This window comes from Pseudonaja textilis, chromosome 2 (assembly GCF_049901715.1).
Source record: "Pseudonaja textilis isolate UNSWEBS1 chromosome 2, rPseTex1.2, whole genome shotgun sequence".
Lineage (NCBI taxonomy): Eukaryota > Metazoa > Chordata > Lepidosauria > Squamata > Elapidae > Pseudonaja > Pseudonaja textilis.
The window spans coordinates 206,823,751-206,851,670 of NC_141991.1; the positions used below are offsets into that span (position 1 = coordinate 206,823,751).

Below are 27,920 nucleotides of genomic sequence, written 5' to 3' on the forward strand. Positions count from 1 at the left end.
TTAAAAATTGATCTGGATTTTATTAAATTGCCCATGTCTGCAATGATAGAGAAAATCATGCATAAAACTTAAAAGAGTGCAAATGTTCTTCAGTTTACTCAGAAAATATAAAAAACGTCTGACAAAGTAAAAATTTTCAGCCACTTGCTTGAAGTGTGAAGTATTACATGTTCAACATTTTTTCAGCAGTACAAAGATTAAACAAAATTATTCAAGCTGCTGCAATATATTTTCCAATATTTGCTATATATTCAACCTACGTGATATATACATTGGTTTCTGAATAAAACAAAATTACACAAATATTACAAAGTTGGTTCACAGACTTGTAGTTTCTACATCCAGATTACTACCCATATCTTTTTCTAAGAATCACTACATTCGATAAACTTGCCCTAAAAATGTACATACAGGTAATCCTCAATTTAGAATTCACTGTTTAGCAATTGTTGGGAATTACAATAGAAGAGAAAAAAAGTGACTTACAACTGGTCCTCACACTTAACAATCATCACAACATCCCTATGGTCAGGTGATTTAAATTTGAGTCCTTGACAACCAGCATGTATTTACAATAGTTGCAGTGTCCTGGGTCATGTGATTATCATTTGTGACTTTCCCAGCCAGCATCAAAAAAAAAAAATCAAATCACTGCAGGAAGCCAGATTTGCTTAACAACTGTGGCAAAAAACTTCACAAAACTGGGTATGACTCACTCAACAACTGCCATGCTTTGGATGGAAATTGTGATTCCAACTGAGGTTGCAAGTTAAGGATTACATGTACATGTAGATGACACACCTATTCCAGTTTCATCTTTTCTTGAACAATTACATCTTAGGACATTTTTCTACAAAATATAACCGGACGCAATTATATTTTAACTATATATGACATAGTGCTATTAAGCATGTTTAGGATGTAGAGGATGTCTGTAAATTTTCAGTGATTGTCAAATACATACACATTGATAAATAATACAAAATAATTCCAGAACAGATGAAGAAATCAAATTATAAAGCTAAAATCATAAATCATAAAGCTGATTAAAGGTTCACAAAGCCCAGTCTTATTGCCCTGGAAGTATAGGTTTAGTTCAGGGCTTTTCAGAAGCACATTATATGAAATGCAGTCCTTTCTTCTTATTACAAGAATAGCTACAGGACAGCAACTTAAAGACTTTATTATAATATGGGATAGAACAGTGATGGAAAAATAAATTCACACCTCTTAAATTATTTTCTAGTGGAAGCCCTGAACATTTTAAAAAATGAAGCTCTAGACCTCAAAGAGCCATGACATTGTTTCAATAGTATAATTATGACAATGTAACTTAAACATTTATGCATAGTGCAGACAGTTTTAAATGAATTTTAAAAGGTTTTGTTAAATCTGTTCAGTCTAAACTTCATTCAACATAGGTAGCACACAGCTGTCTGTAAGTATGCATAGACACAATCTGCAAATAATGGATTATTAAAACTCATATATTTTTAGAATAGGACATTTTATTATCCCTGCTATTTTATGAAGTCCTATTTATTTTGAGTAGTCCTGTTTTATGGCTTTATAAATCCATATTTTAAAGCATAGTATTCTCAAAAAAATTGAAACAGCAAAAAGGTAATTCCAAATAAATAAATAAATCTGTTGAAGAATTTTCAGTTGATATTAAATTCTTCTTTGCCACCAATACTGTCTAGCCTGTCTTCATTCTTTCATTGGCTCCTTAAGACATCAACAATATTTAGCCTTTGATTATATAAGCAACTGATAATGATATAACTAAATATTGTCTTCATCTAGCATTTTGTTGACGCCATCACAAAGCCTCTGGAGGTGAGTCTTGTAAGATCCAAATGGATTGTATAAGGCAGCCAAAAATTCACAGTCTGAGAAATGATCAAACACATGGTTGACACGTCCGTGAGATTTTGCAGTCAGATGACGATGAATTATTTGATGAAGTAGATCTCTACAATCATTTAACAATTTTGATAAAAAATTCCTGTCAAAGGTATAATCCACTTGATAGAAGCTCACCACAGTTTTAGCCAACTGGTGAACCTTCTTTTTGAACTTCTCCATGAGTACAGTCTCTTCCTGATTAAACTGATTATTCCGGTGGAGGACTGCTAATTTGATAACAGTCTTAATGAGATTTTTAATTATCTTCTCAGCTTCCTTCTTGTTTTGTATGTATTCCTTTGTCACTCGGTAGAGTTCATCCAACACATCACTACTGGTGTCATCTATCAAAGCAATTGCTATTGATTTGGAAGCCATTTTGCACAGAATTTTCTTTTGGGCCTGAATGGCCAAACCTTTGGAGTTAAAGACATCTGTTGCCACTAGAAGAAAGCAAACAAATACAAATCAGAAATTTCAGTCATTTTCATGTGAATTACAGTTGAAGCACTTTAAGAACTCTACAAGAAAGAATAAAAGTACAGTAACTATTTTAAAGTATTTTTATAATGTACATATATTTCCTGTACAAATGAATTGCCATCCCCCATACATCTGCAAAAATAAATTGATTACAAGGAGCTATAGGACTATGAGTATTGCTTTATTTAATACACATGTAAACAAAGAATATCACATGAATATAAATTAACAAAATTGTATATTTTTGTTTTGTGAAACAAATATTTATTGAGTTGTTAGACGTAACAATGATCTAAAGGTCCACCTGAAAGACTCCTACAGATCAAATCCTGGAACTTGGAATATGTCTAAGAAGTCCTAATATTACTCATCATAAAACTATGCTATTGCATACAGTGTAAACAATTTATTTAATGGTAAATTATTTCTCCAAGTTTATATACCAGAGAAAGTGTTGCAATGTATTACAAATATACAGTAATTAATAAGATAGAAATATATTCCTCTGCCCTAAACCAGGGACCTCCAACCACTGTGCCACAGACTGGTATTGATTTGAGGCCTGTTAGGGACTGAGCTCTACAGGTGGAGGTGAGTGGCAAGTGAGCCAAACTGTGCATGTGCGGGATCTAGATTCCACACATCTTCTCCTCCCACCACCCAGTCTGTGGAAAAATTGTCTTCCACAAAAGTGGTGCCTGGTTTCAAAAATATTTGGGACCGCTGTCCTAAATCAAACAGGTTTTCAAAGATAGCTAGTTCCTATAAAGAACATCAATTTTATGATTAATCAGAAGATTAACAGGCATTTATGTTCCTATTTAATTCAAATGTTTGACCCATATGTTTAAAATTAGTTATTCTAAAATATTTGACATTTTTCAAAAAGCAATTCTCGCATATTATTTCTTTTTCTTCACATACTCTACATACCCATATATAACTTACTTAAGGTACTACTGTGCTTTTCACCATTTTGAAATTTTTTCCACTATAATACAATTCTTATAAAATTGCCTTCAAATGATTGGCATTCTAGTTGATGAACCAACTAGGAAATCCACTTTGGGTGGCAACAACTGCATATTACTCTCCTTTACACTTTATGTCTGAGTATTTCAGCGAAGCTCAATATTATACTTTAGTTGGTCTTTCTAAATCTCTGCAGCATGTTGATATAACATTTTCACTTCCTTGAAGAAAACAGCGAAAGGAAGTATCTCTACTGAATAAAGTACTGAAATATAAAGCAACAGTTGAAAAAAGACAAAATGTTGCTTTAGCAGCTTGGCATTGATACATCTGATTTAACTTATTCTTTTTAGAAGATCTTGAATTAATTAATAAAATCTGTTTTCATATTTGTTTTTAATCCTCCATTTTTGTTTTAATGGATATATTTCATTGTAATTTTGTATTTATGAATGGTACATTAGAGGTGCAAGCTAATATATTAAAAATGTTAATACAATGCCTAATTAAATGGTCAAATCTATCAGCATGCTCTTTCTTCTGGACAGCCATTAATTATCACAAAGCTTTGTGTTTGAACTTCCTGTATTATACAATGTATAGCAAATATTTAGAGGTCTGGTGCAAACACTCATATCAACAGCTCTGCAAACCAGAATCAGGCATTAAATTAAACTGATAGTAATTCCCGAAAGCCAAAGATTCAGTGCATCAAGTTTAACACTTTAATTTTGCTGGAAAGCCTCAGGGGTTTGAATATGCAGCAGATCCTTGTAGTAGGCAATGATTGTTGTCATGCTTATGTTAATGCACAGTAGGATTTATTGCTTTTAATTCTGAGATGTAGTTACATTTTCATTTTATTTTTATGTTATTTATAAGCCATTTAAAGGCTTTTTGGAATTGCAGTAATCAACAGATAATTTTAAAAAGTTTAATTGCCATAAGGAGTTTTTTAAAAAGTGTTACCAAAAGTTTAGTTGTTCTGTTACACAATTTTACTGGCATGATTTAGAGCTGTAAAAGATGCAATCCACAACCCACAATTGCCTAACTCCACACAGAGTGACTGCATTGACAATAGCTACACTGTTTTAGGTTTCTCCCTTTCTGCTACCTCCTCAAACTATGGATATATCTATACTCCTTCTTTCAATACTGTATGTTTTTGATGGAGTATTCCAAGAAAAGCATACTACAGCAATCAATTTTGTCTCTGAAATAATGATTTTCCTTTTTTACTGGAACAGCCTGAAATGTCTTTCAGGTCAGGCAGCAGCTCTCCAATTACTTCATAGAAAAAAACAAATAATTCAAAGCAAGAAGTGTGGATTTAGGATTGTATTATAAAAATAAGTATTTGACCCTTCACTTATCTGAATAGTTTCAACCTCTCAAGATAATTCATGGGGATTAAGCCTGCTGCTTGTAAATCAATCTCCTTCCCACAAATCAAACATTTATCCCACAAACGTTCAGTTTCATAAAAATAAGAACATTTGTAGTTATTTGCAACTTCTTGGTACCCTGAATTCATTCTTATTTCACCTAACTACTTCCACGGACAATAATTTGCCACAGGCAATTCAGCAAGCAACTGTTGAAAAGGTTAAACTAAATGTTTTATCCAGCTGCAAGCAGATACATTAAGTGGGAGCTTCAGACTTTGCATATGACTTACTGTTTCTCAAGCTTTAATACAGATATTGCTTCAGAATACATTGGGGAAAAAACGGGAATGCTACATTGGCAGAACTTTATAGAAGAAATAAATCTTTATTCAGGAAAAGGAGTGAGAACAGGAAGGGGAATACAGAGAAATCAAGACTTGCTTTTTGATTATTTTCTCCTGGCAGCTCTGTTGAAGTCCTGCCTTTATTTCTCCACTTGAAAACCAAAGGAGATTGTGAAAGAAAATTGTGACAGAGTATAGAGTAAAACTAACTGGAGAAGAAGAACTAAAGAAGGAAGTTCTATTATAGAAACTGCCCATTTTTTAAAGACATTTTTATGAGTATAGCCAAAAGCCAAACAGCATCCACAATGAACTAAAGAAGTATCAACAGTTTTGGGGGAACCCACAATGTATTACCAAATAATACTATTGGAAAATTATGATGCTTAAGGGCACATAAAACAATTCATGGGTGCCGAGAAGATTAAAAACAAACAAGGAAGGTAAAAAGAATATGTTGAAATAGCTCTTTGACCATGCATAGAAACCTTCAAGTTATTTTTGCACCTACTTGTCAAAAATCCAATGGGTCAAAGATGTATCATATTTTTAAATATGTAGCTACTACAGCAAATGTTATGTAAATTTACTTCTCAAATACCTTTTTTAAACATAAACAAATAATGCAATTCTGAATGTATTTATTTAACTGTAGGATACACAGCTTGTCCTCTTATATGACATAAGATGTTCCAGAAAAAATAGTATTATATAGCCTGGGCCTAATGGTTACAAGTCAGTTGAATTATTAAGGTGAACATTTATGGCCTACTGAGAAATAAATTATTATATCTTGATATCTAGTTTGTACAGAATTTTATTTTTACCACTTGCCTGTTTATTTGCAAGATTTTACCACATTACAATTATTGCTGCTGACAATAAATCACAAGATGGTAGCTATAAATGTTCTTGCTATTCTGAAACACACTAATTCTGCTAAGAGAAGGGAGACATGGTCTATTAATAAAGTGAATACATCAGAAAACATTAGTTATGATTAGTTTCCAGTCTAGTAGCAAGGCTGGCACTGTTAATAGAATTACATATTTATGTGTATACCTCATCTTTTAAAACATATATACAGGTAGCCCTCGACTTACAGCCACAATTGAGCCCAAAATTTGTGTTGCTAAGCAAGACATTTGTTAAGTGAGTTTTACCCCATTTTATGACCTTTCTAATCCCAGTTGTTAAGTGAATCACTGCAGATCTTACGTTAATAACAGTTGTTAAATGAAATTGGCTTGCCCATTGATTCTGCTTGTCAGAAGGTTGCAAAAGATGACATTCACCCCCAGACACTGCAACTGTCATAAATATGAATCAGTTGCCAGGTGTCTGAATTTTGATCACGCGACCATGGGAATGTTGCAATGGCGATAAGTGTGAAAATGTCATTGTAACTTCAAACAATCACTAAATAAATTGTTGTAAGTCAAGGACTACCTGAATATCATCATTTATTTGCAATTTTAATGTCTGACAGACTCTGTGTCACTCATGTACAAGATAGAGGGGTTCTTATCTGCTTTGGGGATACAGTGTGTATATTCTAGTTGAAACAAGTGTAGTATAAATAAAGAATGGCATGAACCTGTTCACTTTTCATTCTTACTGTACAAGGAATCTGAACAATAAGTTATTCAAAACAGTGGTGAAACTATTTCCTTTCTTTTTACCTTCCTGAAAGAAGTTCTTTTAAAACATGATCTGTAAATACTAAAACTACATTTTTAATCTTTCGGAGGGAGGAGACATACATATATTGGTTGGCCTCTATGTGTTGGTAGAACTAATAGAAAAATAAAGAAAAGGTCATTATTCAAATCAAGTAATTATCTGAATAAAAGAAATTAGTAATTAGAATTGATTTTGCAAGTCCCAATTACATTCAATAATAACAGCACTTTCTCAAATTTCTCTTATCAAGGCAAACTTATTCTGAATAAAATTAAAACAGGCACATTCTTCCATTATGTTTTTGAGAAGAATATAAGCTAATAACTACTCCAAAATCTGTCAGCCTCTCCTGAATTTAAGGCTCCCTAATTCCAATGCAATATTTTGACTACTACATCAACTGGCTTTCCTTAGAACTGGCTTTTCATCTTTTTAAACATATTGTTCTCATTATGTTATATTCTGCTGTCCTTTCCAAGTGTTAAAGTTAAGTAGACATAGTGGCTCTCAGGCCAGAGTTGACAAATACAGAAAATTGTCATATAGTAATCACTTAGCTTCAAGGTCAAGCACTAAGGATATATTAATGAAAAGAACGGTAGGAAAAGGTAAGGGTTTGAGCTACCATAGCTATAAGAAGCATTGGTACATTCACACTAGCGGAGACAATCAATTTTTTTTTAAAGGTTTCACTTTTGTCTGTTTTTATTTAGCTGTATTGCATCTATTATTAACTGTTATTAAGTTTCCCTGTATATAATTAAATATTCTAACACACCTTTCCAAAGGCTTGTGGTTTCCAATGAATGAACTGGGCCACAAATCCTTTAAACATGACCACCATAACTATATCATGCTAGACAAGTAAGAGGATAATTCTTACACATCACAATCAATGAATTTGATATCAGTCCAATACTGAAACAAGAGGCAGGGGGGAAATGTTTCTTTCATTCAAAGTAGAGTAGCTTCTAGCGCATTACATTGTCCAAGAGGAATAAAGAGGCATAAGAATTTGAACCATTATTTCATTGTTGTAGTCAATCCATGTTCTAACTACCACCCTCATACTTTCAAGATCTTTCACATACCCCTCCTCTTTTGATTTCTCTCTCTTGGCACCAAAACCGCATGTGAGTTATTATGAAATTTTATTTCATAATATCGGTAGACACCATTTAGTGATTGCCTCACTTAGCAACTGTTTCCAGTTACAACAGTGATGGAAAAGTAATTTTATGATTAATCCTCACATTTACGACTTTTGCATGTCTGTAAAGCAAAGAAATGCTAAAGTAAGATTGTAAGTACAGTCACATTTACACTTGCAAACTGCTTTGCTTAATGACCAAGTTATTGGTTTTAAATTGTGGTCACTAAACAAGGACTTCCTATATATTATTTCTCCAGCTGAATGTTGGAACAAAACAACTTTCAGAGTTGTTTTCCAAAATTTTGAATAAGAGCTTCACCTTCTTTTTTACAGCTAAGCAACAAGTTATACCAAGGAGTAGTTTACTGCAGTTTTGCTCTTGAAATCCTTCTTTATAACATGCAGCCTTCCAAAAACTAGGTTTATGACATACAGCCTTCAAGGATTATCAGATAAACATGTAACGTAAAAATGATAACTTGTGACAGATCTTTTATTAAGACTGTAAAGTTGGGACTCAAGTATCCTGCAGAATAGTGTTTTATGAGGACGTATGCTTTTAATAAACATTTATTTAGAAGATAGTGGCCCAATATAAGATAATTCAAATCATTTTTTATTCAGTTGGTGAGTCCAAGCCTTACCCTGTTTTTTGCAGCTTGTAAACATGACTTATTTTTGTGGATTATTGACTAACTTTAAGCAAAAGGTTTAAGGCTGGAAATACTGTAATGAGAAGAGCACATGGCATTGGTACTTGTTCATACATTCATAAACTATCAGCTAATGCTGAGAACAAACACTATTTTCTGGTTGGTAAATGCAGCTGTGATTCCAGACAATCTACAAGATCATTTGTTCTCAGTATTCTTTTTCTTTTCTGGCACTGCTACATGGAAGCAATCAGAACATTTTGCTTCCATTTTAAATTAACTACTGCTTAATGCATCTTTCAACTCTTCAGCTATAGTCACAGTTATTCTTCACAATTAACTTCATTCTTAGCTTTCAAACAATTGAGTAGATCCATTTTCATATTGAATTCTCTGTCTAGATTTACACTTTATATATATTTTAATATACTTTTGATTTGAGATTGAGAATATCATTTGCACAAGATTAATTAATTAAGCCAATATCATAGTCACACTTTCAATATTTATATTTGCTTTACATTGCATTTGCTATAATCACCAAGCCTTATCATGTTATCTAAGAGTTAACTTGTACAGTTGTGCTTAAAGTAGTTTTAGTTTATCTTGAAAATAAGTAAGCAATGTTTATCAGGCCATGATTAAAAAGTAATATGTATTTTATACACTAGAAATATGTGATGTAACTTTCATCAAAACATAAGAAAGTTGTAGCTCTACTAATAGCAGGCATAGAGTCCTTTTGCAGCAACAATAAAACAACCTAGGCTCAGTGGCTAAAATGCTGAGCTTGTCGATCAGAAAGGTTGGCAGTTCGGTGGTTCGAATCCCTAATACCACATAATATAGTCAGCTCCGGTTACTTGTCCCAGCTTCTGCCAACCTAGCAGTTCTAAAGCATGTAAAAATGCAAAAAGAAAAATAGGACCACTTTGGTTGGAAGGGTAACAGCGTTCTGTATGCCTTCAGCATTTAGTCATGCTGGCCACATGACCACGGAGACGTCTTCGGACAGTGCTGGCTCTTCAGTTTTGTAATGGAGATAAGCACTTCCCCTAGCGCTGGAATCGATTAGCATGGAAGCGGAACCTTTACCTTTATCTTTAATTTGAAGATGGCTTATTGGCCCACAATGGTAGAAAAAATCGAAATATATTGATAAGTTTACTAACATTGAGACCTGTTTGAGAAAATGACTGGGACTGGCAAGATATTTCTTTGTAATGACAGGTTGGTTCACTACAAGCCAAATTTCAAGTCCACTCTTGTTCTGGGCAGTTATGTGATGGCTTGACAGAATGGTTTATTTTGGTGGGCATTGAGAGGGATCAGGAACAACAACTATACCTAATCTTTGGATAGATGTGGAAGGACATCTCCTGATGGGCCAAGGTGTGTTTCTAGCATGGAATTGAGAATAAGTGGCCTCCAGGAAACAAATTGCTTCTATTGTCATTCTTAAAGCCCAGAAAATGCCTCCAAATATCCATGCTGAAGCTAATTTCAGTTGATGGGGGGAAGGGGTGGAGAGGAAGAGGAATCAACAAGGAGCAGTATACCCTTATATTACATAAAGGCTTTAAATATATCAATTCTATAAATGAAATAGAAAAATGAAGAAGATACAATTCCAGGTAAGCTCAGACAATTGGATAGTTTTAGAAAGAAATGAAATCACCAAGTCAGAATAATACCAAAGACTGATACTATAACTCAATGCTTGTTTCTCAGACTTACAACCCACTTGATGGTTTGGCAAGATAGCTTTTTACCAATGCTTTCCACTATCTAGGAATAGTGGAGGACAGTTCAGGCATAATCACCCTTCAAACTGATCATCCACCAACAATTGTTGTTTCTTTATCACAAAATGTAGGATAACTAAAGAATTTCATGCTGCTGGAGTCATAAGCTAAAATAGGGCTGGCCTGGCAGGCCAGATTAGGCCCAAGAACTGAAAGCTACAAATTCCTGATATATAAAAGCTAGAAAGCATTCTGTTGGCTATTTCAGCTATTCCAAATGGAAGGAAGTAGCTGACATAGTTATAGGTCTTCATTCGACCAGTCCCAAATATGTCATAAGGCTAGTGTGTTTTGCACAAAGGAGAAGTGCAACCAAAGAGAGGAAAATATTTGTTCAAAATGAGCTAGAAAACAAATGTACTGATCAGGATATTTTCCATCTCTAAAAGACAAGAATTTGTGTTCTAGTACATTATATGATATTTCACTTAGGCTGTATGTTTGATCAATACAAAAGTTCTATTAATATTTCATAAACTAAAATGCAATGGAAAATAAGGATAAAACACATTTCTGGCAGTGCACTGTGGTTCAATTATAAAGATCCAGTATAATTGCTCCTTAATTATAGAATCAGTAGTGTGTTACTCGATGCTATTTTTACTCATTAAAAGTTTAATACCTGATTATTATTCTTCTGGAAATTGTACAAAAATGCATAAAATGTAACTTAATGATATTTACAGCTTTATTACTTTGGAAGATAATATGTATATTTATGTATATGTAAGCCCTCATCCAGCAGTTTATGAAACAATTAAAATGAAAAACAGATGCACGTAACATAACAGCTGAAATAGAATTAGGAGCAGTAGCCATTAACTAAACACTATTTAAACCCAACTGGCTTAGGCAAATAAATAAAAGTTACTAAGTAATGGCTAATGGGATTGATGGTCCCCTTAAAAGTATATCTTTACCAACCATCCATTTGTTACTACTTACTCAAGGCAGTAATCCTATAGAGATTTATCTAGAAATACGTTTTCCTTAATCCAGTGAAATTTGAAGACAAATAAAATGCATTGCATGCTTTGTAATGGAAGGAGTATCATTCAAAAGATATCCATGAGAAACATACAGAATATTGCCATCAGACACATATATCCAAAACTTTTGTGGTGTAAAGCGTAATTATGATTATGTCCCATCAAGTTAGTCTTAGTGACCACATAGATTTTTTTCCATTAGGTGTAAAACCATACAGCAACTCAACTGGAAAATACCCTAGAAATTAATTTAGAGCTGAACCGGAATTTCAGAATCACCACCATTATTAAAATATCATAATCTAATGTTTCATATTTTTTAAAAAGTAAAATACAAATAAAAATTTAATTTTCATTGGAGTCAAAGCCACTAGTTTTTCTTCATTGTCCCTGTGTTAGTTTCAGCTGTTTTTTTTCAAAAAAGAAACAATGAATTGTTTCTTCAAGGTATTGATATGACTATAATTCTCCTGAACACAGATAGCTGTGCTCATTTAGGCAACAGAATTTGCAGGTAAAGTTAGATTACTATGTTTTCTTCCTACTCCTTGTCTTGTCATGACATGCATGCTGCTTACTCATCTACACAAAAGAAGTGAAATGAGTATGGTGGAATGCTAGATTCTAAAGCAGTTACAGGAAAAGGGTTTAGCATAGTTGTCTGGATTTAGATTCAGTTATTCCCTTCCCTGAACAGAAAGCACTACCATATGGGAGCATTTGAATAAATTTGTTCCACCAGTTACACTAAATTTAGTAACTTTTGCTCAGCCAAATGGCTTGAATCAGAAACAAACACACTTTTAACTCACAGTACATACATGTGGAAAATCTTACTATTGCAGGGATTGTCAGATTAGAAGAAAGCAGCTCTCTGCAATATTTTGAAGTTCCCTAACTCACTATCAAACTGATGATCTGATTAGTGTGGTTTATACCAGCAGCTTATCTGGCTTTTTAGCAAATCAGGAAATTCGAGCTGTTTAAAATATGCGTTTTCAGAGATATTTACCCTCTCTTTGGACTTAAGTAGCCTATTGCATCAAATTTTCAGGGGGAATTTTGTCTTCTTTCACCAGACAGTTCTATCGCAACCCAACCCACATTTACGCTGGTAAATATTCAGTTTTCTTGGAACGTTTCCAGATCTTCCACATGTTGATCATACCATGGAAAGAAAGGAACGATATTTCCCTTTTGACAAACTTTGCCACAGTTATACTGTTATTCAATTCAACATGCATCAACCAGTAAAACTGTTTCTCCAAAGCTCCTTCTTAAAATAACGATCTTGCAGTTCTCTGAATTACACAACTTCCTTTTACAACAGTCCGATGGTGTTCAAACTAACATACTACTGTATATCGTTTCCCTTTTCAAGCCATTGTTGTCTGTTATACTTAGGCATACAAAGCTTCTAATATACACTTTGTGTATGCTTGTCATTTTGCAAAGAACAAAATATCCTTGGTGCCAAGGGCTTAGTTGCTGCATTTTCAATGAAATGCAGATAGTTGTCTTCAAATTCCTTTGCTTTCTCTCCCCTCCCTTAAAACAGTTCAGCATTACAGCAAATACAAACCTCTATTCATCATCTCCGAGAAGCAGCTTTGGAAAGCAACACTTAAAAAGAAACCTCCTTGGGAGCAATAAAAAGTAAAAGCATACCTTCTTTGGAATCATCTACTTCGGAACCCATGATATCAATCTAAATCTTTGGAGATGTAGATGACGTGCCTGTTTGAGAAGCAGCAAAATGAACTTCTCAAAAGAAGAAAAGGGGGCTGGGACTAAAAGAGGAAAAGTTTTGTGAAAGCAACCAATGAGAGCTCAGCGGTGCTCCAAAGTCCCACCTCTTGGAGAACAGTCTGAAAAAGAGCACCTTCAGACACCCCTTTTATTTGCCAGAAATGGCTGCCTGTTCAGCTCAGTGTGTGTGAAAACACTGCAAGGCAAGCAGCAGCAAAGGAATGCCCAGTTTTTAAGTACTGTTTTATAGACCGACAAGCAATGTGAAGCCACATCACACAAACCATAGAAATTGTCTTCTTTCTTCCATCTTTGCTGTAAAAATCAGTCCACATTTTTTTAAAAAAATCAACCCATAATTTTTGCTAGAATTTTAGTACAATAAAGAGGTTTTTTTTAAAAAAAAATATCTTACTTGTCATACATTATTGCTTTGCGCATTCATTTCTAGGATATCACACTAAACCACGACTGGTGATCAGCAGTCTACCTAAACACATACAGATTCAGTTTGCAAAAACATATTGGGAAAATTTGTTTGTTTTCACAGTTCACTCTATCAGCACACTTATTTATCAAGTTCCTGGGGACCAGCCTAAGGGGCAAAGTGATACATTAACTATGATTTGTCAAACACTGCAACAAACCTTACTTACATGGACAATACTTTATGTACCTAATCTGAAGACTACATTAGATCTTCATTCTTTAAACAGACAAATCCAGCTCCACTAACCATACTATAATAACATTTGTGACTGAAGCCACAGTCCCACTTTGATCATATGCCCAAAGTGAATGATAATGCTTAATAACCACATAGAAAGATCTTCAGGATGATGCCAACCTATACAAACTAAAATGTCAAGGTTTATCAGATTCTAATCGCACATTATTCCAAATTATATTTTATTTAACTAATGCTTCAAGCAACTTATTTAGCCTACATTAAACAAAGAGCTACAATTCAGCATGATTTGTAAGCCAATTTCTTTTCTTCTTTACTTCCTCTTTTACTGCTTTGGGTGTCAATGGAACTAAAAAATTTGAGGGAGGCCAAATCAATTGATTGTTGTTTTGGCAGATTCAGAGACAACATCCCATGGGAAAGGGCAACTACTTTCCTTCTTCCTGATGGCCAAATTATAAGGAGAGGGAACCCCAATAGGTAAACCAGATCAGAAAATCAACTCTACATGAAGGCTAAAGCTACTTTTATTAAAATTGGCTAGAATAAGAGAACCTTCAAGTCAGACTGGGTTGTGCCTGTATCCCTATAAGAGGTATTTCAAGGTAGCCAGTGGCATCCACAAATATTCCCAATAGCAAATCATAATTTGTAAATTCAGCTATTACAAAAATTATAAAGGTTTACGGATTACAGTTTGCCATTGTGTTTCTACTGTATTCAACAAGGCTGGGCAGCATTTTCAGATTCAAAGAGGAAAATGTGATCTTGGAAGACTCTTGGAAGATCTGTTTGCAACTCCTGGAAACATTTGTGTCATTCCCAAAAATCCTACAGCTATTTGCAGGATCCTGGGAAAAGGTAAATGTTAAAGTTGCTGCCGATTTATTTGCTTTCACTTGCATGAAGTATATTTTGTTCTTCAAATCTGCAGTGCTGAATAGTCTTAATGTTAAAGGACTTATTCCATATGTATTTCTTTAATACAATGTTGGCTTAATGCAACATGCAAAGCCAACGTTGTCATTGTAAGTTTTTCAACAAATCATGCTTTTAAAAAGTTTGGAGTGACATTATTTACAGTATTTAGTCCTGAATTAGCTTCAGGAGTTGTTTCATATTCTCCTGAGTGTTTGTCCTGTCATGTGACACATGGCTGTTTCTCTGTGCACAATCTCCACCAATTGCTTCACTAGTGACAAGTCTAATGTATTTTCTTCATGAGTTCTCAATAGGTATTTTGTGAAGAATTAGAAATGAGAATCTGAGGCTAAAATTGAGCCTGGAATAACTTCTATGTAGCCATGATACACCTGACAAATAACTCAGCAACTTAAGACTAATGACTTTTTATGCAACAATACACCTTGACAAACAAGTGACTATTATGGCTCCATATCCAAAGACATTTCCATATTTTTAAAGCTGAGCACCATCCCCTAGAGTCACACACGACTGGACAGGAAAAACCTTTACCTTCTTTAAAATAGGTATAAAACTAAAGGATATACACTAATCAAATTTTGCCACCGGAGATTCAGATTTTTATAAGAAATAGTTCCAGATGATCCACTAGCTTCTTGAACAAAAATAACCTTGGTAATTCTTCATCTAGATTACTATAATAAGCACTTTATGGGGTTACCTAACTTTCAGGTAATGCAGAATATTAATGCTTCACTATGAAGCAGTTTGTAAGACTAGGGTCATTCATATTATACATAGTCTCCACAATCTGCTTAGGCTGTTCAAAGTTCAAGTTTTGCCAGCTTTTTAAAAATGTTAATTTAAAATTTAATTTAATCATTCTTGCCTCCTCCTAATGTTTTTAAACTTTTATATATAGCAATAGCACTTAGACTTATATACCTCTTCACAGTGCTTTACAGCCCTCTCTAAGAGGTTTACAGAGTCAGCATATTGCCCCCAACAATCTCAGTTCTCATATGCTGTTTTATATTTTTAACATCTTATTGTACACCAGCCAGGCTCCACTTTGAGGGAGCTAGGCAGTTCAGAAATCTGAATAAATAAATTTACAGAATTATTTGCTGCTGGATCCATTTTATTAAATTTTGCCTAGGACCATTTTTCCTTTACAAGCCTGTTTTTTTTTCAACTTGCACTTCTGAAATGCAAGAGATGGACAATCATAGACCCAACTGTAACTCCAACTTCTCATGGTTGGACGAGAAGCTCAAGAGAGTCATATGAGGACTGAATGGGAAATAACTTTTCCAATATTATAAGCCACCAATAGATGGCAATGCTGATAAGGTATACTTGAAACTTTGGCATCTGCTTTAACATCTGTTCTTTTACTTCAGTTAGTGGGAAGATACTGTAAGAAAAGTTGTGTTACTATTGTTCATGACACTGAAGCCTGGCATGAGTACTCATCACTTTAAGCAACATGCCATGGTTGAATTCTGTGTAATTATCAGAGATTCAGTTAGTTTGATGTCAATTTATTCATACTTACTGAAGAATCAGGGGCATTTACTTCCTAATCCTGAAAAACTTGTTAATTGGTTTGCCTTGTTCTTTCTCTTTTGAGGCCTTGTTTTGAAAGTGTTGTTGTGCTGAGAAACCCAGAAAAGTTTAGAATTCCTGCAGCTTCCCTGGGGACATTGCAAGTCCAAAGCCAACCGGCAGGTAAGCAGCTGCTATTGGATAAGGATGGGAATAAGTGTGTGTTGAGACTGACCAATGCAGTGTAAGCACTGTGAGACTGGGGGAGATTGTATAGGTGGAATAGACTTTCCTGAGGAACTTGCAATCTTGCCTGCTGGCTTCTCCACTGACTTTCTCCCTGCAATCACTAACAACTTTACGATTTCTGCTGGCTTTCCAATTGATTTCTGGGAAGCTATCAGGAAACACTGGAAATAAAGTTCATATGGCTGTGGCTGATCTTGACAGCCCAGAAGCAGTGCTAAAATAGCAACAGTGTAGTAGCACTGAATTGGCCACACCCTTCCCAAATTTCATTCCCATAGGAGTCATGGATTCTGTAAATTAGCCGGTTTGAGTTATCTTGATTCAAAATCATTGCCTATACCAGAGTTGTCAAAGTCACAGCCCATGGGCCGGATGCGTCATGCGCTGGCCATACTCATACCTGGTTTAGCGAAGGGGAGAAAATTCCCAATATGTCATGTGATGCCACCTGATGATGCAAGTTTGACACTCCTGGACTATACCTTCCAAATTCACCCAACTAAAGATTACAAACAGACACGAGAGTTTTAGTAATATGTATGTTCCCATCTTATAACTTGTCTTTCAGAATTTACTACATTAAAATAAATTTAACTGGTTCTCATCTTCCTAAGACAGAGAAATAAATTATGTCTGTGATATCAGCAAATAAGTCAGCTTATTTAATTGGGTAATTAAACAATGAAGGCAGGCACTTAATTTTGGCTATTTAAAAGCCTGCATTTACTTGGATATTAAAAGCATATAGCCGCAGACACAAAAGAGAGCAAGTTAAGCCAACAGGCTAGAAACTGGAAGATTGTGAGTTCTAATCACACCATAATTATAAAGCCAGCTGAATTTCCTTGAGCCAGTGTCTCTCTCTCAGCCCCTAGGAAACAGACATTGGCAAACCACTACTGAAAAACCTTGGCAACAAAACTGCAGGAACTAATCCAGGTAGTTACCAGAAGTAAAAAAAAACAACAACCCTGACACAGAGGCAGAAACACACACACACACACACACACAAACTACTGGTTTTAGCTTTTTTCCTGAAAATTACCTTTAGCATTGAAAGATTTTTATTTTCTGTAAAGCAGCATCAAACTATGAATGGATCCTGGTTAAGTGATTCTAATTGCAGCACTGTTGTTTGGATCTGGCTATCTTTATAAGTGGCTGATATAAAAAGCTTAGCAGGAATTGAATGTGGGAGGTACTTTATTCAGTCATCAACAAATCCCAGGATAGTAGCAAGATTCAGAAGTAAAAAATGCCTAGGAATAATCTAGTGGCAAACAATTTCTCTCATGCTGCTGGGAAGATGCCATGGCAATTATCAGGAATTGAGCTCACTTTGAGTCATCTTTTTACATCTACTTGTAGATAAATGGGTATCATTCAATATATAGCTAAAATAGGAGAGATAGCATGCAGAAATAACAGATTCTGTTAGTAATTCAGAGGAGTAATTCAGCTAGTAATTCAGAGGAGCCAGCTTTAAAAGTTATTCATTAAAGTAAGGCTCTGGCATATTAAAAGTTCACTGAAACTGTTGCATTACCATCTTTGGATGAGCATGGCCATGAACAATATAATACATTCAACTTGATGGCAGGGGGAACAAAGAATTTCATTACTGAGCCTTCAAAAATGATAAATTGATAGAGTAATATTGTGCCACACTTACTAAGTTGAATCTATGTATTAACATAGCTCTTGGCTCTAATGAGAAATACACAAATTCCATACTCAAGTATACTGAAATACGAAGAAAAAAATAAATCATTAGTTTCCTTTTCAGTATGCATTTTTAGATATGACTAACTTAATTTGAACGTAAGAGTAGTAGAATATCACGGTGTGCTGGCAGACAATCTGTTGTCCTCCAAAAGTTTTCAACTCTTACTCACCAATTCCTTTGTCATGCAATCTGTGACTAAACATTCAAATATTTGAAAAGCACAAGGGTGTCTTCCTTAGATATTCTGAACATCTTTTTTGTAGACTAGTTGTAATTTATATTGCTTTAACTCATATACCTACAAAGATCAGAACAGTGAGATCAACAGTATTCCCTCTGATACTATGGAAACAAGAGCTGGACTTCAAAGAAAGTAGGATAGAAAGTATTGATGCTTTCTAACTTAAAAAAACATTTCTGAGTATAGTATGGAAAGCCAAGAAAACACAAATGGATCATTTGAACAAATCAAACCAGAGTTTTCTCAAGGCACAAATGATCAATCCCAAATTATCCTCCTTTAGACATATTATGCTAACACCTAGTTGTCTAGAAGAGACTACATTCTGGGAAAGGTAGAAAGAAAGAGAAGAAAAGGAAGACCATTAGCAATCCGTTAGATGGCCTTAGTTATGATGGTGATGACTGTACTGTTGGAAGACCTGAAGGACCAATTAAGTGATGGTTTGCCATAGAGAAAATCTATCTATGTGGTCACTAAGAGACAACACCAAACTGATGATATATAATCAATTTCTTTCACTGTATGCTGCAAGGCAATGTTATCTGCCACATAAATTATCTAGCTTTAAATTGAATATCCCCCCCCGCCCCATTTGATAAGTAATCATTTTGTGGAAGCAAAAAGATACTTGGTACAAAATTAAGGTCGTTTCTTAGTAACCTCATTGCAATTATATATCACTATAAGAATTTATTCCAGTTAATATTTTGTGAAGGTTTATTAAAACACTTGATTTTTACAGTAAGCATACAAGTACAATAAAAACCTTGATTTAACAGACATCCTTCTCCCTCTTACTTAGCAGACTTGGGATACAATGGGAAAAAAATTCTACCTGGGAATTGTCCCCAAACTTCCTGATACACACACAACTTTTAATTCTATAATATTTGTAGAGGTTTGACAAGCCCTTCACATGTAAGGTTAGTGCTCTCTGAACTTGGTTGTTTTCTTGCAGATGTTTCATTACCATTTTCAGTGCTAGAAAGAAGTGGGAGTTTGTTCTCTGTTTATGGTGGGCTGCCCTGTCGGTCATGGAAGGAATGTTGACACTGACAGGGCAAGCCTGACAGAGCAAGCCAGAGAGAGCAAATCCCACTCTCTTCTAGTAGCTTACCCAACTGAGCACAGGGTCTGAGCCGGTACTTATACTCTGATCTTATCATGTTGAACTCAAGGGCTAATAAATCAGCAACCCCATGTAAGGTTGATGTAATAAAATATTATTAGAATGGAGAACAAAAAGGAGCATCATATTCTCTCCACATAAATCTTCTATATATCTTCTGTACCAATACCGTACCAAAAAGAATATTATGCAGCAGCAGAAGGAAAAACAGATAATTACATTTATTACTTAAATTGGAATTGGAGAATTTCTAATCTAAGAGTTTTATACAAAGAGTCCTAGACTTATGATTGCTTACTCAGGAACTGTTTGAAGTTATAACAGACCGCCCCCCCCCCAAAAAAAAACCATTAATAATCTGGTTTCAAGTTCCAATGGCTAGTCCTCCCACACTCATGTGACTATATTTTGAGCACTTGGAAACTGTCCCACATTTATAGGTTTTGCAAAATCCTGCAGTCATGTGATCATGACTTTTGAGGTTTTTGCCAGAAACTGGCATTTACTTCTGGTTTCTCATACAAAGTGACCCATAGCAAACAATGAATTCACTTAACAACTATGGGGTTTGCTTGATGTCCACATCACTGTCTTTATGACCATTGCCACCTATACACATACATGTACATCTACATGTAGATATCAACACCTACTCTTTCGCAGAACTTCAATATAGCCAAGGTTGCTGTGGAGAAAGGTCAGAATTCTCCAGGCTATCCTGACTGCTATCATGACTATCATAGCTGCTGCTGATTTTATTTGTTTGTTTATTTAGTTTATATGCCGCCTATTTTGCTATTGACTCTGGGTAGATTTACAAGATGAAAATGACAATATAGCACATTAAACAATAAAGTGATAATATTTGCTAATTTTAATGTTAACATTTAAGTAAAGAAGGAACTAGTGCAGGGGGGGGGGAGTTTTCTTTTAGTAAGTATTGTTTCTGCAAACCCTGTGATCATAAAACCACCTAAATCAGAAATGAAAGTATCAGAGGTTCTACCTTCTGCATTTAGAAGTTTCTAAAGTTACTGGATCTTGGAGAAACAGGGCTTTTAAAAAAATCAGCATTATGAACTCATGAGTTGTCATGCTTTGAGTAGCAAGCATAATACCAGACACTCATTTGTTCATATTTGAAACAAGAATTATACTGTTCCTTTTGATTTTCACTAGGATTAAGGCAACTACCATTGCAAAGGTTCTGCATCCGTTCCAAAGTCAATGTGTTGACTGTGTTGCCAGCAGTTTACAATTGAGCTACATTCAAGGAACCTATAATGTCATATTTAGATGGATAACTGAAGATATATTTGCTTCTTTGCCTATCAGCCAATCAACTAAAAATTTTCAGGACATTACATTGGCCAGTGACTTTTTACCTCCAACCTTAGAAAGTTCCTTCTTGATACAGTTCCTGAGCTGTAGAATTCACATTTCATGTAGTTACTTCCTTGCAAAAGCTCAATATCTGGTCATCTTTTCATTGGGTTAAATATGTGCTCTGATGTTTTCTACTCTATATCTTATTATAAATGTGCATTACTAACTTGTTTTAATTGTTTAATATTTCTAACTTTTTAGAAGGTCTTGCTGCCAGCTTTTTTGTTGCTAACTCACTGTAAATTAGCAGCTTTTTTAAAATGTCATTTGTTCTTGTATGGCTAAATGGCTTAAAATTTTTGGTTATAATACTGTCAGGATTTCGGCAGTTACTATGCTTGATCATAGTATAAATTTGTAGATGTATTTTTTTTTACATATTATGCAAACTCTGCCTTTACAATTGAGTGAGCTCTGCATACTTTCCTGGATAATTTATGATTCAATACTGTATGTCTTACAAATCAGAAAAAAAAAACCCTGGCTTGAGTAAATCACATGTTAGTGTGTCATTCAAACATAGACATTTGAGGAAGTTATGATAAATGCTTCCCCAAACCTACACTGTGCCTCATTGACACTAACTGAATCTTGGAACATGGCCAGATGGACTGCTAAAAAAGTAAGCATGTCTCAGAATGCTTCTCTGTGGTCTCTTCCACATCAGTCCCTACCTGTAGGTTGCTATGCTTGATATTCCATCTTTTTTTTCTCCTTTCCACTGGTTGATTAAGAAATGGGATAATTTTTAAGCCATTGAGGGGGAAGAGGTTTTTCAACTGAATGCAAGATAACATGGAGGAGAAAAACTTCTTAGTGATTATCCTTAATGATTATTTGGAAACCTCAAGACTGCAATGCACATACTTAAAGCTGAATCAAGAGGTCCTTAAAATAGTGCCAGCTATACTACTTAAATCCTTTGTTTCCATATTTAAAGTTGGAAGCGTATTTGGATGTATATATTTGAAAACTTCAAAAGTAGTTTGTATTAGGAAGAAGACCTTCCCAATAGTGGCCCTTCACTTTTGAGAACTAGTTTTCAGTTGACGCTCAACAGGTCTATAAGTGGAGACTAAAAATTCAAAAGTTTAATTTGGCTCATAACTGAATTGGAACTCTAATGAGTCCTTTGACACAAAACATGTTTGAATCTTGTCCTCTATCCTTTTAAATCAAGTAAACAAATATTGATTTAAAATAATTTGATCAAGCTACCTTAAAAGGTTTAAACCATATTGTTTTGTTTAATTCACCTTTATTTTTCTAATGAGTTGATTTATGTTCTAATATGAGCTCTTAATTAAAAAAATATTTAAATTGTTTCTGACCAATTTCAAAAGTTGAAAACTGTGGCTGTTTGTGGGAAAGTCAACCTTAGCAATACCGTTCCTCATTCTCAAAGGAGTCACCACTCCATCAGTTATTTTTTCATTTATCACGTGACATTTTTTTGTGATTTTTCTTCCATACTTAGAATAAAAATGGTGCATTGATGATTTTTATGACATACTAATTGAATTATTTAATCTACTTGCACAATTATCAGGAAACTAGTTGCAAAACCTGCTATATGAATTCAACCTAGGAGCTAAGTAAATAAATTTCTATTTACAGTGGACAGACAAGAAATAAAGCAGCAGAGTAAATGAGGACTACATAGACAAATCCTAGAAAAACATTTTTCCCGTTGAGATAATTTTTCTTTTCAGATTTATATTGCTTTTCATTTTAATTAAAATCCTACTGTACAGTAATCATTATTAATGCTGACACCATTAAAAAAGAGGAAATGCCAAAGCAAGTCTATAAATGTTTCATAACCCAGAGACTCAAACTGAGAGCCTGCCTAATCTCAGCAGGACAATTGTTCTGCAAAAGAGAATGTCACACATCTTCTGCTTGTTGTGTTTGTAAAAACTGAAACACTGGCTAGCAAAGCCATCTCATACAAATCTCATATATGAATAAGTAATGGTTTGAGAATGCCAATTCCCAACACAGATTACAATAAAGACGAGTGTGAGTAAATGAGTAATTTCATTCAGCAGGGTAGTTTCTTCTCAATACAAATAAAGGGGCTAGAATCTTTTATGGTGGGATGCAACACTGGGGTTACAGCAGCCCTTAGTTTATCTTTATGTAGCTCTCAGTTTAATAGTTTTGTAGGCAATTTTATGTATAAGAAGTGTAGAACTCTTTTCCTCACACAGACAAGTCAGTATTTCCTCTGCTGGTTGGCATTTATAAGCACTGAAGTTCAATACACCAAAACAGAAGCATATAAAGCAGTGGTGGGATTCGGATTTTTTATTACCAGTTCTGTGGGCATGGCTGGTGGGTGTGGCGTGGCCTGGTGGGCGTAGCAGGAGAAGGATACTGCAAAATCTCCATTTCTCCCCACTCCTGGGGGAAGGTAACTGCAAAATCCCATTCCCTGCCCATCCCACTAACCTGCTTTCCAGCTCCGTTCTCCTGAGCAGGGCAACAAAAGATCCAGCCGATTAGCTGGGACTCGGGAGGCAGAGAATAGACGGAGGCGGGCCAGTCAGACATGGTATTTACCGGTTCCCTGAACTACTCAAAATTTCCATTACCGATTCTCCAGAACTGATCATAACCTGCTGAATACCACCTCTGATATTAGGGACGATTATTAGTTCATCCCATTCACACATGATTTAATGATTCAAGTGAATTATATGAAAAAAATATTTTTTGTTATACCAAGTCATATTTAACTTTTAAAATATGTTTTTTTTAACTGACTCAGCTAATGAACTTGCTTATCTAAGATCTTCCTTTTCATTTGTGTCAAAGAAATTGATGCCTTTGGGATGCATCATTTTTCAAGCTCTTTATGAAAACTAAACATATCACATGAAACCTTTCCATTCTAATGCAAAGTATCCATCACCACTTGAGTAGCAACTAGAAAAAATATAAACTTTTGATAATATTGCACAGAATTAGTTGGATTTTTTTAAAAAACCCTAAACTTTAGGACTGGCCACTGGAAATAATAGTGTGCTACCCCCTTTAAATAATTTAAAATATTCAAAGTAATATCTTTGACCGAATCCCAAAGCAGCTGCCTAGTTTAAATTGACAGTAAATAAAAAAAATATTTCAAATTACCCCTCATAACATACACTGAAGCATTCAGCCAATTACGAAAACAGCTATGCATGCTAAGGAAAAAATAATTAAGGCAAGTTGCTTATTGGTAATGTTAACAATATATTGCCAAGTTTTCTAATCATCTCAATATAACAAAATGCTGTTTTGTAGCCTATTTTTATGTAGCCGTAAAAATGAGCAGGAAAGATGGCAACTCCTTAGAGCAGCTCTTCATAAACTACATGTTTGTGTTCATTTTATCGTCCAACTGAATAAACCAAAGTCAAGAAAAGTAGAATTTCATGTGACTTATTTTCTACCCAGTTTCAAGGTAATATCTGAAGACAGCTACTTCTGAACTTTTATGTTACATATCAATTTATTGTAGAAGTGCAAGATTTTGCTGCAGCAAAACTATTAATCTCCAAAGTACAACAATGCTACCTTGAATAGTAATGGAGTTTTTTAAAATATGGAATCAACTGTTTAAAGAATCAATTGTTCCAGCTTCCCTAATGTAACTTGCGGTTACATTCTCTATTTTTGTTCTCTACTCTCATCTTAAATATATAATTTGGCATCACAATAAAAAGTACACTTATGAAACTTTTCATTTCATTTATTGAGAACAGAGATCCAAAACCTCATATTCATGTACTTAACTATTTTACAAATGAATATAAAAAGTACTTTTACATGGCATTAGGTGTTATGGTTACATAACAGGAATAAAGCTCTATGGTAATAAATACACATTTGGCATTACAGAGAAGACAAAAGTTGCTAAATTAATTTCTATTCAAGTAATGGCAATGGGTCTCCCCGACTCTGCCCTGATATGGACGTATATGATACTTGTTTCCGTCAATAATATATAAGCCAGATTTCTGAAAGATTCCTGGTAAAATAGAAAAAGAAATAGACTTGAATAGTTCGAGGACTTTAGGACACAAAATAGTAGAATCAGATCTTCAAAGGAAAGGAAATCTCCAATCAGCAATCTTAGTGGATGCTGATCTCATAACTGAGACAAAGTTGTTTAACTTTCTATCTAGTGAAGCAATTCATTTTATCTATTTTGAGTTAGGATTTTAGGGATTGTTTACACCACCCAATAATTTTGCAAGCATTTGTCCCTCTACTCCCACCCAACCCCAGCAATAGCTCAGAAACTCATCAAGCTTCTGTAGTATTAGAATCCTTTATCCTACTATTACGAGAGGAAGAATACTGGGAAAATCCTTCCTTTAATGATTACACAAACCATAGCCTCCAGAGCAAAACATAATCCCTACACAAACTCACCCAAAACTTTAGAAAAAAGGGAAAATCAGTGCACTTGTATCTTTTCTGAGACTTCCTGATTCTATTGCAGCAGAACACCATTAAACCACAGATTACAGACATGTTCCTACTTCCAAAGTCTGTCAAATGACCTACTTGGGTCTTTAAGATAACATTAGGCACATTAAGCACTAAAAACATGATTCATTCGCTATTTAATAATGCTTTAGTTTGAATAATTACAACTCAGAGATTCATTAATAAACTTAGCATTTTTTTTCTTTCCAAAATTAAAAGGATACTTTTCCCACACTTTAATTTGTTTTAAATTAAAAAGTTCTAAAAAAATTTAATATACGAAGTTGCAAATCTGTCAGATATCTCAAAAAGGGAAAACAAGAAATTACAGTATTTCAAATATAGAGTAGACTATAACTTATTGTATTGTGCCTTACTGAAACTTTAGTGCTTTTACAACTACCTGTAAAAACACAGATACGGCCAAAAGTAACCTGTCTGATGTTTTAAATCAGAACCAGATCCAAACATGTTATGGGTTCTGTCTAGGGAACTACATCTGACAAGTGGCAGTGAGCCATTTCTGCCATGGCACAGCAATGTGGAATCACCTCATCAAGGTGAGATTGGCATCATCATTTGTTTTATTCCCCCTGAAGTGAGGGAGACAGTGAGCTTCCAAAGATCACTCAAGACTGGATTATGTCAGCAAGCCTGGGAACTAAGGGTACAGGTGATCTAATGATCACTGTTAACTTCCCTTCATCTATTATTTTTAATCTCAGTTCTTATAGTTTTTAAATAAAGGTAATGATCTTTGATGTTTTAGTTTTGTATGCCACCAAGTTACTTGCCATATAAGATGGGCCACTAAATTAATTAGCCAAATAAATAAAAGTTTTAATCACAACACAATTTACAACACAATAAACTGGTATCTAACAGTTAAATGCCTGGTGCACAATCTTATTCAGTTATACTACTTAGAATTAGATCCTATTGATCTCTTTAAAGGAATTTTTTTTGAATGGAGTTAAAAACTACAGTTCAGCATTTGAACAGTTGACTACCATGATGCACAGGAACACATCTCAACAATGATAAAAGCCAATTTAGATTTCTACAATCAGGTGTCCCTCCAATTATGAGGAACTACAATTTCAATCAATAGCTGCCTTTCTCATTGATTGTGGTATTTGCAGCTTCCGGAGGCTGAAAATCACCAAACTGAGAAAGCTCTACATTTAACAGGTTGCTTTGGACAATACAGATGTCAAATTTAAAAATGAGCTGTTCGCCCCTTTTTCTGAGAACCCTACTAGCTTCTGGAAAACACAAAGGCATGCTGCCTGCCTCCGTTGATATTTCTATTAACAGCAGAATCTTCATTTAAAACAGATATTTTCTTAAATTTTTATCCTGCTTTTATTTCTTTACAAGTAAGGGGTCATACATAATAATCCCTCCTCTTATTTTCTCTGCAACAACCCTATTGGGTGAGTTGGTCTGGGTGAAAGTGACTGGCTCAAAGTCGGCACTAGAACTGTCTCGAGGTTTCTAAAACAGCACTAACTGACTCTCCATATTGGCAGCATTTGGTTTGAAGATCTAGCTCGGATTGTACTTCTACATAGGAGCTTTCTCCTTCTTCCTCACTTTCTTAGTCCTATTCCTAGTTCTGGTAAAAAAAAAAAAAAGCACACTACGCACTATGCAACGTGGGGAACGCTAATAACGTATAACGAATTGCAATTAATCACAAAGCTAAGAACCAGAGACTTAAAGCAAGGAAGAATTTAACTTGAAAACGGAGACTTGACTGCTCATGAAAAGTCTCACCCACAGTCAGCTAAGGCTTTGGGCGAGGACCACCCACTCATCTTCGCCTTTAGTGCAAACGTGAAACGTTGCTAAACCCAAGAAATTCTGTCGCCTTCCCAGCTCCACCAACTCCTACTGTGGGGCCCCAGCGCTCCCCACCGGCCTTAGCATCAAAACCGCTTACTATGTGCTCCGTGGACACCGGAGATCCCAACGCATATACCAACAATTTAAGGTAGTTCCAACTCTCCGAGGCTCTGGAGAGACGAAGGAAGGGGTGGGAGGCGGGGCATCAGAAGAAAAGGAGGCGGTGCTGGAGACTTCGGGCCAATCGCTGTGGGGGAAAGGCTCAAAGAGGCGGGCGGTGAGCTGGGACAGCAGGAGAAGGAGTTCGCGTGGTGGTTTGCCAGGTGTGCTGGACTGGTTCTGCCAGCTTTTGATGCCGCGGCCGATCCCGCGCAAACCATCTGTTCATCCTATTAAGATGAGAAGAGCAGGGATCATCGGGGTCGGCGCTGCAGCTTTCCCAGAGCACAGCCCCACTTCGTCCCCCGAAAGCCTGAGATTGCGGTTTGATCAGAGAACGGGTTCGTCGTTAAGGCTCTGCAAGACTATTTTTCGCTTTTGCTGGAGTGACCACGATGAGCAATGTT

At 35.1% G+C, this 27,920-nt stretch overlaps 1 protein-coding gene across 2 annotated transcripts; it reads right to left on the reverse strand.

The window, feature by feature from the left end:
* Nucleotides 1-27,569, reverse strand: TNFAIP8 (TNF alpha induced protein 8). 2 transcript variants are annotated; one of them, XM_026720358.2, is made up of 2 exons: nucleotides 27,452-27,569; nucleotides 1-2,351 (listed from the first exon to the last, which is right to left on the reverse strand). In XM_026720358.2, coding segments are annotated over exons 1-2 (567 nt in total). In that variant the 5' UTR covers nucleotides 27,453-27,569; the 3' UTR covers nucleotides 1-1,785. The 2 variants fall into 2 exon arrangements, with proteins under 2 accessions (XP_026576143.1, XP_026576135.1); XM_026720350.2 differs by lacking the exon at nucleotides 27,452-27,569 and adding an exon at nucleotides 13,050-13,168.
* Nucleotides 27,570-27,920: the final 351 nt, after the last annotated feature.

Excerpts from the sequence above, each read along its gene's own strand:
- TNFAIP8 (XM_026720350.2), bottom strand. The coding sequence starts at position 13,080 with ATGGGTTCCGAAGTAGATGATTCCAAAGAAG. Across the intron at positions 2,352-13,049 it reads AGTAGATGATTCCAAAGAAG|TGGCAACAGATGTCTTTAAC; the intron begins GTATGCTTTTAC and ends GCTTTCTTCTAG.